The sequence below is a fragment of the Ciconia boyciana genome, chromosome 19 (assembly GCF_034638445.1).
Source record: "Ciconia boyciana chromosome 19, ASM3463844v1, whole genome shotgun sequence".
NCBI classification, from domain to species: Eukaryota; Metazoa; Chordata; class Aves; order Ciconiiformes; family Ciconiidae; genus Ciconia; species Ciconia boyciana.
The window spans coordinates 794,374-807,852 of record NC_132952.1 but is presented as its reverse complement, the minus strand read 5'-3'; the positions used below and the strand labels follow the sequence as shown (position 1 = coordinate 807,852).

The 13,479-nt window shown below is 58.9% G+C and overlaps 2 protein-coding genes across 2 annotated transcripts; one reads left to right on the top strand and one right to left on the bottom strand.

Moving 5' to 3' along the window:
- Nucleotides 1-378: 378 nt before the first annotated feature.
- Nucleotides 379-8,224, bottom strand: P3H1 (prolyl 3-hydroxylase 1). The gene is made up of 15 exons (XM_072883923.1): nt 7,731-8,224; nt 7,140-7,292; nt 6,741-6,930; nt 6,133-6,264; nt 4,447-4,586; nt 3,602-3,691; nt 3,435-3,487; nt 2,957-3,078; nt 2,650-2,777; nt 2,448-2,543; nt 2,168-2,318; nt 1,546-1,663; nt 1,261-1,336; nt 955-1,095; nt 379-875 (listed from the first exon to the last, which is right to left on the bottom strand). Exons 1-15 carry the CDS (start codon nt 8,184-8,186, stop codon nt 750-752), a joined length of 2,172 nt encoding a protein of 723 aa, XP_072740024.1. The 5' UTR covers nt 8,187-8,224; the 3' UTR covers nt 379-749.
- A 194-nt stretch (nt 8,225-8,418) lies between these two features.
- Nucleotides 8,419-12,141, top strand: C19H1orf50 (chromosome 19 C1orf50 homolog). Its single transcript, XM_072883972.1, has 4 exons — nt 8,419-8,574; nt 9,583-9,669; nt 10,792-10,923; nt 11,638-12,141. Exons 1-4 carry the CDS (start codon nt 8,434-8,436, stop codon nt 11,818-11,820), a joined length of 543 nt encoding a protein of 180 aa, XP_072740073.1. The 5' UTR covers nt 8,419-8,433; the 3' UTR covers nt 11,821-12,141.
- Nucleotides 12,142-13,479: the final 1,338 nt, after the last annotated feature.

The following is a 13,479-nucleotide window of genomic DNA, read 5'->3' as shown; positions in this document are numbered from 1 at the left end:
GGCCGGACACCCGCGGGAACAATTCGATGCCCTGTTCGGGGGGTGCTACGGTGCTCAATGTCCTTCTTGTTCAAGGACGGTTCCCTCCTCCCTGAAATCGTGGGTCCCTTCCCACGCTGCAGGAGCGGGGTCCAGGGGATGCTGTGGGGCTCAGCCGGGGGTTGCATCGCCCCTGCCAAAAATCCTCCAGCACCCGTGGGCCCTGCTTGCTCCCAAAAAGGCCCCCTTGTCCCCAAAAAACGCCTTCCTGGGGTTGCATGGCTGCAAACCCCTTGGGTAAATGTTTGCAAGGAGTGAAGGATGCGTCCCAACACCGGACGACAGCCAAGGCTGGGGGCGGGAGAGGACAGCAGCCTCCAGCCCACCGCTCGGCAAGTGACAGCTTAGAAAAAAACGCCTTTATTCACCCATTTTCTGCAGAAGGCACTTAAATAGCCGCAGGTTCAGCTGAGCGGAAAGGCACACGTCTGCTACCGTGGCACCGGGTCCTCACCCCTAAAAGAGCATCCCTCCCTTGTCCCTCATGTCACCCACCCCCAGAGTCTCTGTGATACCCACAGGTCAAGTGGCAGCTCCACAGGAGGGATGCTGGATGCTGCAGGGGTGGTGCAGGACATCCCCCAATTCCCCATCCCACATGGGCTGGGGGCAGCGGGGGGTCCCGTCCAGCAGCCCCACTGCTGAGCAGCCTGAAGCCGCAATGCTGGTGTCGCTGGTCCTGGCAGGGACGTCCTGGTCCCCGTGGGACGTCACAGCTCGTCCTTCCCCACTGCAACGGTAGCCGGTGGTTCCTGCTCTGGCTCCATCTCCTGCAGCAAATCCCCCTCTTCTGCCCCGAAAAGCATCTTCACCAGGTCGTCTGCCTGCACGCGCTCCTGTGGGGCAGACCCACAGGGATAAGCATGGCCATTGTGCCCCCCAAAAAACCCACCCGCTGCCAGGGAGGAAGCTTACCCGCTCGCTGTGCCGAGGGTCCAGGGTGAACCAGAGGGCGATGGCACAGCGCTGGCCCTTAGTCACAGCTTTCACCCCATGGGGGTTCTCCGAGCCGGAGGAGAAGCCCACGGCGCGACCACACTGCGGCTGAACCTCTGCCTGTGATGGATGGGAGACCCTGGTCAGGATGCACTTGGTGGGCAAGGGGATGAGTTGGTCCCCCCAACCCAACTTCATCCCTTGCGGTGGCACAGGGGATGGGGCCAGCGGGCAGGACCTGGGTTTGGTGCTACACATGGATCCTCGAGGAGCTGAGCTACTTACAGTCTCGGTCTTGGCATCCAGCTCAGTGAAGTAGAAAGCTCCTCCTTCAAAGTCCCCGTTGAGGTAGAGGATGGCACTAAAGGAAACAGGGGACAAGCGGACGTGGCGACCATCACCCCAGGCCACAGCTCCAGCAACTGGGAGCTCCCCCAGCACCATGGCAAGAGCCAGAGGCAAGAGAGCCCAGGCTGGGTTGCCCTCCCACCCTGCTCCTCCCAACCTAGGTGCCACCAAGCCATGGTGCCCTCAGGTGGGGAAGCTCTGGCTGATAGACACCACCGGTACCTGTAATCCCGGAAGGTGTAGGCTGGCGGTTCCTTCACGCACACCATGGCCTCCGCGTTGAGGATGCAGTTGTCCACATGCACCTCGTGGCTGTTGTCACTCCGGCCTTCTTGCTTCTCTAGGGTGGAACAAGACCTGGCACGTCAGGATCCCTTTGCCCCTGCAGGACCAGGGTCTGTCCCCACGTGCCACATGCTTGGAGGTGACAAGAAAGTCACCTGTAGCCTAAAGCCCTTCCACTTGCTGGAGCATGGACCATGAGAGGCCATTTGGGTGGCGCAAGCCTCTGTTGACTTGTCCCATGGCATCTCCACGGCCCTTCCAGACACAGTCTCTCTCCCAGCACCCAATCCCAAATGCCTCCGGGTGCTGAAATCCAGTACGCCACGAAGCCACCACTGGGGGCAACCAACAGAGCTGCTCATCTTGCCAAACCAGGCTTAGCAACAAGCTCCCCACACCTTCCTTTTGGGAAAAGGAACAGGTTAGGGAGCGGCAAGGACGTCTCTAAGGAAAGGTCCAAGACCAGACCACCCCAGCCGTTGGAGGGGACCCAGACAGGACAAGAGGCTGAAGGAGACTTGCTTCTCCTCAGGTTGTGCTCCTCCGAGGCCGTGCTCACCATCAATGGCTGTGCGGCACACCAGGTGGGAGTAGGAGAAGTGGAGCGGGACCTCCAGGCGGAAGTAGGACTCCATCATATGCCGCACCTTCTCCGTCACGTTGTAGTAGAGGTAGGCGCTCTGCAGGGGCACCTTGCCCTCCTGGCCCAGCTGCAGGGGACGGACAGGACGCGGGCTCAGCCCCAGGCAGGCTGGGCAAGCACAGGCAGCTGCCTGCCTTCAAATCCCTACCCTGGTCTCCACAGCCTGTTTCTCCCCACTCCCTGCAGCCACCCTAACCTTGAGGGCCTTGAGGACAGTCACGCCGTAGAAGGTCTCGCTGGGGGTGTGAGGAGATGTCTTCCCACGATAGCCATCCCCGGCTGAGGCAGCTGCCTGCAAAGCCCAATCGGTGTTACTGGTCTGACTTCTGAGCTGCAGGATGGGACCCTTCAGCATCCCCTGCCCCATCCCTGCCCGCTCCTCCCGTCCCCACGCTCACGTTGGTGAGTCTCTGCAGCTCCCGGCACTCCTCAGCGGAAAGGACCCCGTCCACCACGACACGCTGGGAGCCGTTCAGAGTCTTGGAGTTCATGGTGACACTGGCTCCTTCGTACACCAAGGGGCCACCTGTGGCACAAACGGCATCAGGAGGACACAGGGATGGGTGCCACCAACCCTGGGGTACAGCGCTGGGGGAAGCTGTGGTCCTGCCACCTGCTGCTGCCACCACCCATGTGGAGGGACCGTAAGCTGACAGTGGGGGACATGGAGGTCCCCATCCCACCTCCCCTCCCAGCCCTCCGCACCTTCTCGGATGAACTTGCTCATATCGGCAGACTCCTTGGCCTTCTCCTCCACCAGTGTCTCGATCTCCTTCATGAGGTTGCCGATCTCCTCTGAGATGCGCGCTGCCGTCTCCCGCTCCACCCTGGGCACACGGCAGCCATCAGCTCCACCGCCCCACTGTCCCCATGTCGGGAACAAGGGGCACCAGGACAAGGGCAGGACAAGTTGTCTCCAGGGGCCGGTGACAAAGCCCAAGGCTGGAGAGTCATCTCAACACTTCCCTCACCTGGAGCTGCTCGGGATGACCTACCCATCCCCATCACCCCAAGGGCCAATGGGGAGCAAAGTTCTGCCTCTTCCAGCCCCAACACCAAAAAACCTCCCTGGCAGCAGCTCCATGGCCATGGCCTGTGGCCCAAACCCCATGGAGGAAGAGGGGTACATCCCATCGGTCCTCCCGTTGGGTAGACTTGGCCATCAGCTTGGGAGAGCACTCACTTTTGTTTCTCTCGCAGCCTTTTTGGTATCACCTCTTCAGGAGTCCATGTGTCCTGCAGCCAGAAGAACAACAACATCAGGACCTGGATGATGATCTGTCTGGGATGCAGACCCCTTGTCCCCTTCCCATCTGGCCACCGTGTCTAGCCTGGTCCAGCACCACTCACTGGGTCCACGAAGGGGATGCCAAAGACATCATAGCTGAAGAAGAGCAGCTCCTTCTCCATCAGGCTTCGCTGGTGGTACGCCTGGATCTCCTGTGGTGAGGGGCAGAGGGACGGGGTGAGGGGGATAAGGCTCTGGAAAGACCCTTTGGAGAACAACAAGGCTCTGGAAAGACCCCAAGTGAGGGCAGGAGGGTGCTGGGTTCACATCATTTCTGCAGTCCTTGCTCCAGACCGGCAGCCCTCGTTTCCCTGTCCCTCTGGCAGCCAGGAAGCAAGTGGCCTTCCCTATCCTGCATGAACATCCCTGTCCTGTGTGGGTGAGCCCTGGCGAGAGGACAGGGGAGACAGAGGCACAGGCACGTGTCCCTCCTGCAGGAAGCTCTTTAGAAGCAGATTCCCTCCCCTGCTCCACCTGACATGGGGTAGAGACCTCCATCCCTGCCTACCACCTCCCAGGCAGCACCCGAGTGTCTGGATCCAGCTATTTTGAAGCCAAATCCTCTCCTTTTTAAGCAATTTCACTTCAGTTGTGGAAGTCTGTAGCAGAGGTGAGCTCAGATCCTCCTAAAGTCTGCCTCTTGCAGACCTCTCCCACAAAAACTGGTCCATTTGTGCAAATCATCAAGCCTTCACTTGGCCAAAGATATTTTGCCAGTGACGTTTTTCAGTCTCTCAGCTACTTTCCAACTTGTTGGGTCTTGCATCCATCCATTCCTCTCCACCTTGCCACCGAAGAGTGGCTGGACCAGAGCAGATCCACCCAGAGCAGATCTCAAAACCTCTTAAAGGTCCCCAAGGAGGAGAGAGGATGTCCCAGCAACGGCTCATCCCAGCCGGTCACTCACCTCTCGGGGTTGGATGGGTCCTGCCAGGTTCTCCCCCAGGACAGCAGTGTAATAGGCCAAATTCTGGTTCATCACCTCATCATTTGGGAAGAAGAGCAAATAGGTTTTGGCGCATTCAATGGCTTTTTCATAATTTCCATCTGCAAAGAGAAATGGGGCTGTTACGGCACGTCCAAGAGCATCAGAGACAGAGCAAACATGGATATGGAGGAGAAACAAGAGAGAAAGTCCTTGTTGTTCTCCAAAGGGTCTCCCAAGTAGGGCAGATACCCTGGAGCACAGACAACTGCTGCCACAAAGGCAAAATTAAGAGTTCAAGGCGCTCTCCTGCCTCCAGAAATCAGGGTCACTGCTCGGGTAGTTTTCTCACCTGGAAAACATCTTGAAGCCTATTTCCAGGCAGCAAGACCCAACCATTTCCAGGCTAACCTGCAATTTTCAGGCACCCAAGCACCCTGACCCACTTTCATGCAAAGGATTGCACCCTTTCAATCTTCTTGGACTTCATTTTTTTTTTCCTCCTTTTGGAGAAATTTGCATAGAAACAGTTTAGATTTTTCTAAGGAGGTGAATAAAAAATAAAATAAAGTTTGGTATATTTGCCTGGGTTATAACTAACTGTTCTGGAGGGGGAGGATGCCTCTGTGGTTTGGAGCAAGGGATGGATAATTGGCAGGATAAAAAAAACTAACACTTCTCTAGGCTGTTATTTCACTTGGAAAGTGAAGCTGCCCAGGAATTGAGCATCTAAAGTGACGTGGAGAGTTCTTGCAACCAGGCACAGCAAGACCCAGCTCTCCTGTGGCACATTTCAGGCTGGAGGAGCAGGGCTGTGTGAACCTCATGAAGATCAACAAGGTGAAGCAGAAGGTCCTGCACCAGTATCAGTAAAGACTGGGGAATGGATGGGTTTAGAGCAGCCCTATGGAGAAGGACTTGGACTGGTGGACAAAAAATTGGACATGAGCCGGCAATGTGCGCTTGTAGCCCAGAAAGCCAAGTGTATCCTGGGCTACATCACAAGAAGTGTGGCCAGCAGGTCAACAGAGGTGATGCTCCCCCTCTACTCCACTCTTATGAGATCCTACCGGGAGCATTGCATCCAGCTCTGGGGTCCACAGCACAAGAAGGACATGGACCTGTTTGAGCAGGTCCAGAGTCAGGCCACAAAAATGATCCAAGGGTTGGAACACCTCTCCTATGAGGACAGGCTGAGAGAGTTGGGGTTGTTGAGCCTGGAGACGAGAAGGCTCTGGGGACACCTTATTGCGGCCTTTCCATATATAAAGGGGGCTTACAAAGAAAGATGGAGACAACTTTTTACGAAGGTTTGTAGTGACAGGACAAGGGGCAACGGTTTTAAACTGAAAGAGGGTAGGTTTAGGTTGGCCATAAAGAGGAAATTTTTTATGATGAGTGTGGGGAAACACTGGAACAGGTTGCCCAGAGAAGATGTGGATGCCCCACCATTGGAAAAGTTCAAGGTCAAGTTGCACAGGGCTTTGAGCACCCCGATCTCGTGTAAGATGTCCCTGCATCTTGGATGGGACTAGATGATCTTTGAAGATCCCTTCCCAACCCAAACCACTCTGTGAGTCCATGATTTCTGTCCGTGAAGAACGGCCCATGCAGAGCACGATGGCCAGTGCCGATGGCCAACGGAGGACGGGGCAACGAGCTGCTTACTGTTGTAGTAGGCAAACTGCAGGTAGTTGAAGTGTGAGGGCAGGAAATCCTCCAAAGGTTTCTCTCGGCCGGGCTGGGAGGCCAGCTCTGTAACGCAGCCCTGCTTGCAGCTTAGCACCTGCATGTAGTGATCTGGGGGAGAAAAACCCTGTGTCACTGCACATGGTTGTCCAAGGGGTGGTGGACAGGACCTTGGGGGCCTCCACTCCAACCTGCTGCTCGCAGCAGGGCTGTTGACAGCTTTTCGGTGGTGGAAACCCCCAAGGATGGTGGTCACCCATCTCTGCGTGATTGGTGGTGAGGCTGTGCTGCTCCCTGGGGAAGGAGTGACCATCCTCAGCCTCCCACCTTTACATCCTGGTGACCCTCTGCTGGTCCTTCTCCTGTTTCTTCACATTCCTCTGGAATTGGGGGGTTCCTGGGCATCACCCCCAGTGCTGAGCGTGGGCAAACACTTCCTGCCACTTACTGGCCATGCTCCTCCTAGCGAAACCTAGGATGGGGTTTGCCCTCTTTGGGGACCCACTACCCCCCAGGTCTTTGAGGACCACCACCCCCCAGGATTGTCCCCAGCTCTTGACAGGGGACGCAGCACGCGCAACTCCCACCTGTGATGGCCTGGAAAAGGTCTGCGTTGTACTCCAGGTAGTTGTAGCCCTCGTAGTCGTAGGGTCCCTCGCAGAGTGCACGGCACTCGGCATCCGCCACAAAATACTCCTCCAGCGCCTTCTCCAGGTGCAGGACGGCAGCGGCCGGCTGCTCCTCCGTGTAAAACCGGACGCCCAGCCGAAACTCGCTCTGCGGAGGGATGACAAATGACGGTGGGGGCTCAACACCCCGCTCCCTCTGACAGAGCACCCGGGGCGCCTTGTCCTCACGGGATGGACCCCACAGCACCAAGGTGGCATCTCACGAGCGTGCCGAGCCAACGGCCGTGGTGTGACCTCCCCAGGTCCGGCAGTGGAGGGGTGTTTTGGGAGGGGCTGCCCAAGGCTGGGGTGTCTCACCAGGTGGGGTTTGGCCTCCAGGTCCGTGAAGTCGTCCTCGCGGACGCCCGCCATGGCTTGGTAGTACTCCAGGTTCTGCCTCATCTCCTGGTGCCCGGGGTTGGCCATGAAGAAGGTGTGTGCCGCCGCTGCTGCCTGCGCCGGCCGGTTCATCTGGGCGGGACGGGGTGTGGGGGGGTAAGACAGTGCCCACCCCTCGGAGCGGACCCCCGTCCCCGGGGCACCACGGCCGGGATGGAGGGCGGTGACGGGGGGCGGCTCCGGCGAGCTCCTACGTGGCACTGCGGGGGGGGGACAGCGGGGGGACGGGCAGGGCCCGCGGCCGCCGTCCGACGCCCCCCACCCCGCCGGGGCGGACAGCCGGCCCGCTCCCGGGTCCCGGGACCCCCCCCACCCCTCCGGGATCGCCCCCGCCCGGTTCCCTCGGACCCATCGCACCATCCCCCGCCCCGCTCCCGGTATCCCTGCGGGCATCCCCCTCATCCCGGATCCCCCCGCACTGGGACAGCCCCCTTCCCTTCCCGGGGTCGCTGCCAGTCCCGCCGCCCCCGGACCCGCCCCCACCTTCCGGTCCCGCCGCCGGTCCCGTACCTTGAAATAGGCGACCTGGAGGTAGTTGTAGGGGCTGCGCTTGCTGAACTCGCGGTCCAGCTCGTCGCCCAGTCGGTACCGGGAGGGCGCGGCGGGCCCGCAGCCCCGCAGGCAGGCGGCGCGGCGCAGCAGCCCCCGGAAGAAGAGCAGGTCGCGGAGCACCGGTTCGGGCTGGGGCTCGGCCCCCTCCGCCGGTCCGGCCGTGGCGTTGGCGCAGCGCAGGCGGCACCGCACCAACCGGGAGCGCACGGCCGCCCGGGCCCGTAGCGCCCGCTCCATCTGCAGCACCACGGCGGGCCAGTCGCCGCGAGCGTACGCCTCGGCGCCGGCAGCGAACAGAACGTCCGGTGGCTGGGCCGGCAGCGGGGGGTCGGCCGGTACCGGCGCCGGTGGCGTCGCCGCCCGCACCAGCAGCCCCAGCAGCGGCAGCACCGGCAGCAGCGCGGGCAGCGCCATGGCCGAGCCCCGTGGCCGTGGCCGCGCCCGCGCGCGCCCCGCCCCGCCCCGCGCCCGCGGACGCCCCGCCCCCGAACCGGGCACCGGAGCGCCCCGCGCCCCGCCCCGCCCGCCTCGCCCCGCCCGCCGGCCAATCAACGCCCGCAGCCGCGACGCCTGTAGCCCCGCCCCGCTGCTCTCCCGTAGCCCCGCCCTGCAGCGGAAGCTCCGCCTCGCCGGGGAAGGGGCGGGGCTTGCCGGGACGGTGATGGCGGCGGAGGGCGGCGCGGAGCCCGGCGGCGGTGGCGGCCTGGGCCTGGGCCTGGCCCTGGTGGAGGGCAGCGCAGGCCGCGCCGCCCGCGTCGGGGACCCCGGGGACCTGGTGGCCCTGGCCCGGCAGGTGCAGCAGGTGAGGGCCGGGGCCCGGCGGCGGGACGGCGGAGGCAGGGCCGGGCTCGAGGCCGCGCGGGTGCCCGGTGTCCCGCTCCCTCTCGGCCGTCTCCGGGGTCTCCTCGGCCGGCGGCGGCCCTGGTGCCTCCCAGCACATCCTGCTGCTCTCCGGTGTCCCCGGCGGCCTCCCGGTGTGGTCCGCGGTGCCTCCCACCGTATCTCACTGTCCCCTCCCAGTATGCCCCAGTGCCCCCCCGGTGCCTTCCCGTGTTCCCCAGTGGGCCACGCTACTGATACCGCCAGGCCCTCCTATTGCACCTCAGTGCTTCCCACCGTGTCTTGCTGTCCCCCCAGTGACTCATCCACTAAGTGAATGTGTGAACATCCCAGTGAACATCCCGCTAAGCTCTCAGGCCGCCCCAGTATGCCCTACTGCGTCCCAGTATGTCCCACTGCCTTTAGTCCACCCCAGTGTGTCCAGGTGTGTCCTACTGCCCACTCTCACAGTCAATCCCAGCACCTCCTGGTATGTCCTATTTCCCCTTCAGTGACTCCCAGTCCATCCCGGTGCCTCCCACTATGTTCTGCTAACCCCCCAGTGCCTCCTAGGACATCCTACTGCCTTCCAGTACTATGTCGTAGTCCAGTATGTCCCCCAAAGCTTCTCAGTCCACCCAGTTCACCTAAATGCTTCCCTGTAAATCCTACTGCCTCCTCCCAGTGCATCCCATGACCTTTTGGTCCACCCCAGTGCCTCCCAGTATGTGCTACAGCTCCCTTCCACTGCCACCCAGTATGTCCAGGCACCCCCCAGTGCCTGGTCCCTGCTCCACGGCTGTCACCCCGCTGCCCAGGGGTGCCACAGCTGCCCCCCAGCCGCATGCAGGGCAGCTCCTGCACTACCCACAGCCCCGTTAAGCCTTGAGCGAGGCCACGACTGCCGCTTCTCCAGCACACACCCAGCATGGCAAGGTCTGAAGGGCCGTGGCTCTTCCCCGTCCTGACCAAACTTCGTTCTTCTGCACAGGCGGACGACTTCATCCGAGCGAACGCCTGCAATAAATTGACCGTCATCGCCGAGCAGATCCGGTACTTGCAGGAGCAGGCTCGGAAGGTGAGGATGCATCTGCGAGCTGGGCAGAAGGCTCGTTGCCTTGTGCTTGCGAGGGGAGGGAGATTAGCGTCTGTCTTAACTGCCAGGCATTCGGGAAGAGCTGTGGCCCGGATGTGAATCATGGCCAGAAGCCAAGTAGAGAAGATTGAGTGGGAAAATAACGAGGGTTTATTGTCTGGTATCAGCTGGGGACGGGGGAGGATGTTTCTGGTGCTTTCCCTGAGTCCTCTGTGCATCAGAGAGGACTTCTGTTAAGGTGGAGGAGCGAGGGTGGCTAGTCAAAAGCAGCTCAGGTGTCAAGAAGAAGGACAGAGAGATGACTCTGGTTTTGGGACAGACAACTCCTGTCACCATAGTGTGTACGCTGTGCTCCCGGAAGGACTCGGCGCAGGGGGGTGACAACGTGGCCCTGGCTGGATCTGAGCCCCTGGGAGAAGATGAGCTGTTACCTGACGATGGGCTTGGCTTTCCAGCTTTTCCCAGCTCATTTGCTGGAGCAGGCGGCTCTGGCAGCAAGCCCAGCAGGGCTCGGCTGTCCTCTTCAATTCAGACTTCACCCTTGGGGGTGAAATCTTGGAGCCTGAGTGGGAAAGGATCTGCCAGTCACTGTGACTGGCCCGCTGCCATCAAGGCTACTATGTCATATAATTGTTAACTGGTGGAGCCAGAGCTGTGGAGCAGTCAGCTGGTGGAGCTGGAGAGATTAATTCCCCTTTGTTTGCTGTCCCTTCCCTCAGGGACCGCAGCAGGGAAGCCCCTAGGGTCCAGCAGCTGTGTATGGGGATGAGGATTGAGTCCAGCACGTGGTGGGGTCAGGCGCAGAGGGGAACCTGGAGCTGTGGTGGAGAGGTCCTTGATGCTTGGAGGTATCTCCACCTCCATGGAGGGGTGCAGGAGCTCTGAGATCCAGCTGACAGGGGAAACTTGGAGAAAACTTATCTCTTTGGAAAGCACCTCCTTCCTGGGGCAGGTAACAATGTGCTTTGTGCAGATAGATGCGTGCTGGGGAGGATGAGGCCTCGTGAGCGGTGTGTCAAGTGATGTATCTCGGGCTCTGGCTGAGAGGCAATAGCGTACTGTTGTTTTATATCGAGTGTGGAAATTTTACATTTGTTTTTTTAGGTCTTGGATGAAGCTAACAGAGATGCTGATCTGCACCACGTGGCCTGCAACCTTGTGAAGAAGCCAGGAAACATTTACTACATGTACAGGCGGGAGAGTGGCCAGCGATACTTCTCCATCCTGTCTCCCAAGGTGGGTGGTAACAGCCCCTGAGGAAGCAGGGAGGGGAAAAAACCACATTTCTGGTGCTTGGGCACTTCTGGACCTCAGACAAAAGCACCAACTTGATGGAGGCGTTTGTTGGCTCCTGCTCAGTTGGCGTTTGTCCTTGGTCTGAGTTACTCTGCTGGTGTAAGAGCCACGTTATGAAGTTCTCTTAGCTCTTGATGGATGCTGGGCAAAAAGACATTTGGTGTGTGGACCTGAATTCTGTCTTTTGGTCCCTGCAGTTCTTTCTCTGGAAGTAAAGAACTGCAAACATGCCCTGGGCCTTCCCTGTCCGGTGGCTCTCTGGCAGTACAGTCTTCTGAGGGGCTTCAGTCCAGGGAGTGAATTTGTCTGCAGCTTGGTGGGGTGGTCTTGGAGATATCGTCCTTCCAGGCCACCTGTTTTCTTAAGTGCAGGGTGAAGGCTTCAGAGCAAAGCACCGAACATGTAGAGGAGCTCTGTGCAGGTCAGGGAGATCTTGTATCCCCAGGCCTCCCTGTGTCAGCAGCACTGTAGCTTGACCTGGTCTTAGGCTTGGGGTAGTTGAGCCTATTTTTAGGTTAGAAAATGGGATGGTCATGTAGGTGGGACTGCTTCAAAGGCGGTAGGACTATCGGGCATGGGCAGAGGTTGGGCTGAGGGACAGCACAGCCCAGCTCCAAGGGAAACTGAACAGTGATGCGAATCTCTCTCTTTCAGGAATGGGGGACCAGTCCCCACGAATTTCTGGGTGCCTATAAGCTCCAGCACGACATGTCCTGGACTCCATTTGAGGACATTGAGAGACGAGATGCTGAAATAAACATCCTGGATAAGCTGCTGAGCCGGCAGGCAGCGCTGCCCCCGTGTACAGAGCCCAACTTCCAGGGCCTCACCAAGTGACACAAATGACCATACAGGACCCCCTGCGCAGAGTCCCTGCATGAGGACAAGCAGTGCCTGCGCACTGCCAAGGCAGAGCAAGAAAAGAGACCAAGAAACAAAAATGCTGATCCGGCCAGTACTTGCTCTGTGCTTTAACGAGACTAATTCTGCATTCAGTCTTACTGGATTTTCTAGTAATTGAGTAATTTATTTCTTTGACTTATGCCAAGCTGTAGCGAGAGGCAGATAATATCAGGTGGAGTCAATTCCAAGAGGGCTTGGGGCAAAAAGCAAAAATGCTTGGGGCCGATGTGATAATGCTATAAAATATGTCCTACCTGTCCGGCTCTGGTGTACCTCAGTGTGACTACCTGCAGCAGGTAATGATTTCAGGGCTGGATTTTGCCCTTGGTTAAAATGCCCATATTTAGGAAGCTCTATGGCCTGGGAAGAGCAGTTGAAACCCTGCACAGAAAGGTCTGTTGTGACCTGAGTCTGTTGGTCTCTGTCCCAGCTGGTCCGAACCCCTGAGTCTGTCACACAGGGTGACCTCGAGCTCTCTTCTTTGCAAAGAGCATCCTCAAAAGTGCCATGCAGGCTTCAGGTGCTCTTCAGAAGGTGAGTGTTTCACAGTCCTTGTGTATTCCCCTTGGCTTCGAGTGGTTGAGCTGCCAGGGTGACACAGGAATGTGCAGGGACACTGGATGCCTCTGTGCCAGACCAGTAGAGAAAATAAAATAAATCAATCTTGATCTCAGATTTACCTCTGAGACAGGCCCTGTGTCCTGTCTGCATGGCAAGCATCCTTTTGGCTTTACCAGGGAGACTTGGTGGCACGTGGAGCTGGTAGGACATGTCCAGCCTCTCTTTTTCCACCAAGAACTGGGGAGAGGCAAAGATCAGAGCTGCTGAGGAGATGTCTTTCCTCTGCCCAGCCGCACAGGGCTCCTCCAGGAGCTCACCTGCTCTGCGAGGATCTGAGGTGGGAATGTACGGATGGAGAAGGAGATGTCCAGGTTGGATCCCAGCATGTAACATCAGATCTGGTTGGATCCTCCCATGACTTGTTCACCTCCCTGAGACAACAAGGTAGTGACCTTACGTGCTGCTGAAGGCGTTGCACATCCACACTGGCCTTAGCCTCCTCCTCCGCTGGTGATGTGTGAAGGTTGGAGACTGTTTATGGAAGGGGAATTGTGACCCTGGGGTCTGGGTCCACCAAGGGTGGAGGTGGTGCTTCTTGGCGGAGCCCAACCACAAGTGACTTGCCACCAAGAAGCACCACCTCCACCCATATTTGCAGTTGGGCTCTCTTCACTTCCTAGGTGGTGATGGAAGAGTGGTCCTCTGTTCCCCATGGCATGGCCTTGGGTGCAGCGGTTGCTCGCCTTCCTGAGGCCTTGCTTGCTCCAGGCATCACTCAGATCCAAGTGACCTTCCCAGGTATTGCCTCATCTCTCCTTAACCACTGCTGAGGAAGACACCGCTGCCTTCAGCTCTCCTGGGTGATGCCTGACTCAATTTGGGGCTAAGTTCGGGGCTAAGTCTGTGTGTCAGGCTTGGATCGGTTCATGCATACGCTCTCAGTCTAACTCCTTTACACTTCCTTGTTCCCTTTCTAGCATTGGCTTGTTCATCTTGCACCGAGTCCCCAGAGCGTCCTGCTCCTGGCCCTCG

Excerpts from the sequence above, each read along its gene's own strand:
- P3H1 (XM_072883923.1), bottom strand. The coding sequence starts at position 8,186 with ATGGCGCTGCCCGCGCTGCTGCCGGTGCTGCCGCTGCTGGGGCTGCTG. Across the intron at positions 4,587-6,132 it reads GCAGTTTGCCTACTACAACA|ATGGAAATTATGAAAAAGCC; the intron begins GTAAGCAGCTCG and ends TTCTCTTTGCAG. Across the intron at positions 2,544-2,649 it reads AGCTGCAGAGACTCACCAAC|GCAGCTGCCTCAGCCGGGGA; the intron begins GTGAGCGTGGGG and ends TGGGCTTTGCAG.
- C19H1orf50 (XM_072883972.1), top strand. The coding sequence starts at position 8,434 with ATGGCGGCGGAGGGCGGCGCGGAGCCCGGCGGCGGTGGCGGCCTGGGC. Across the intron at positions 9,670-10,791 it reads TGCAGGAGCAGGCTCGGAAG|GTCTTGGATGAAGCTAACAG; the intron begins GTGAGGATGCAT and ends TTGTTTTTTTAG. Across the intron at positions 10,924-11,637 it reads TCTCCATCCTGTCTCCCAAG|GAATGGGGGACCAGTCCCCA; the intron begins GTGGGTGGTAAC and ends TCTCTCTTTCAG.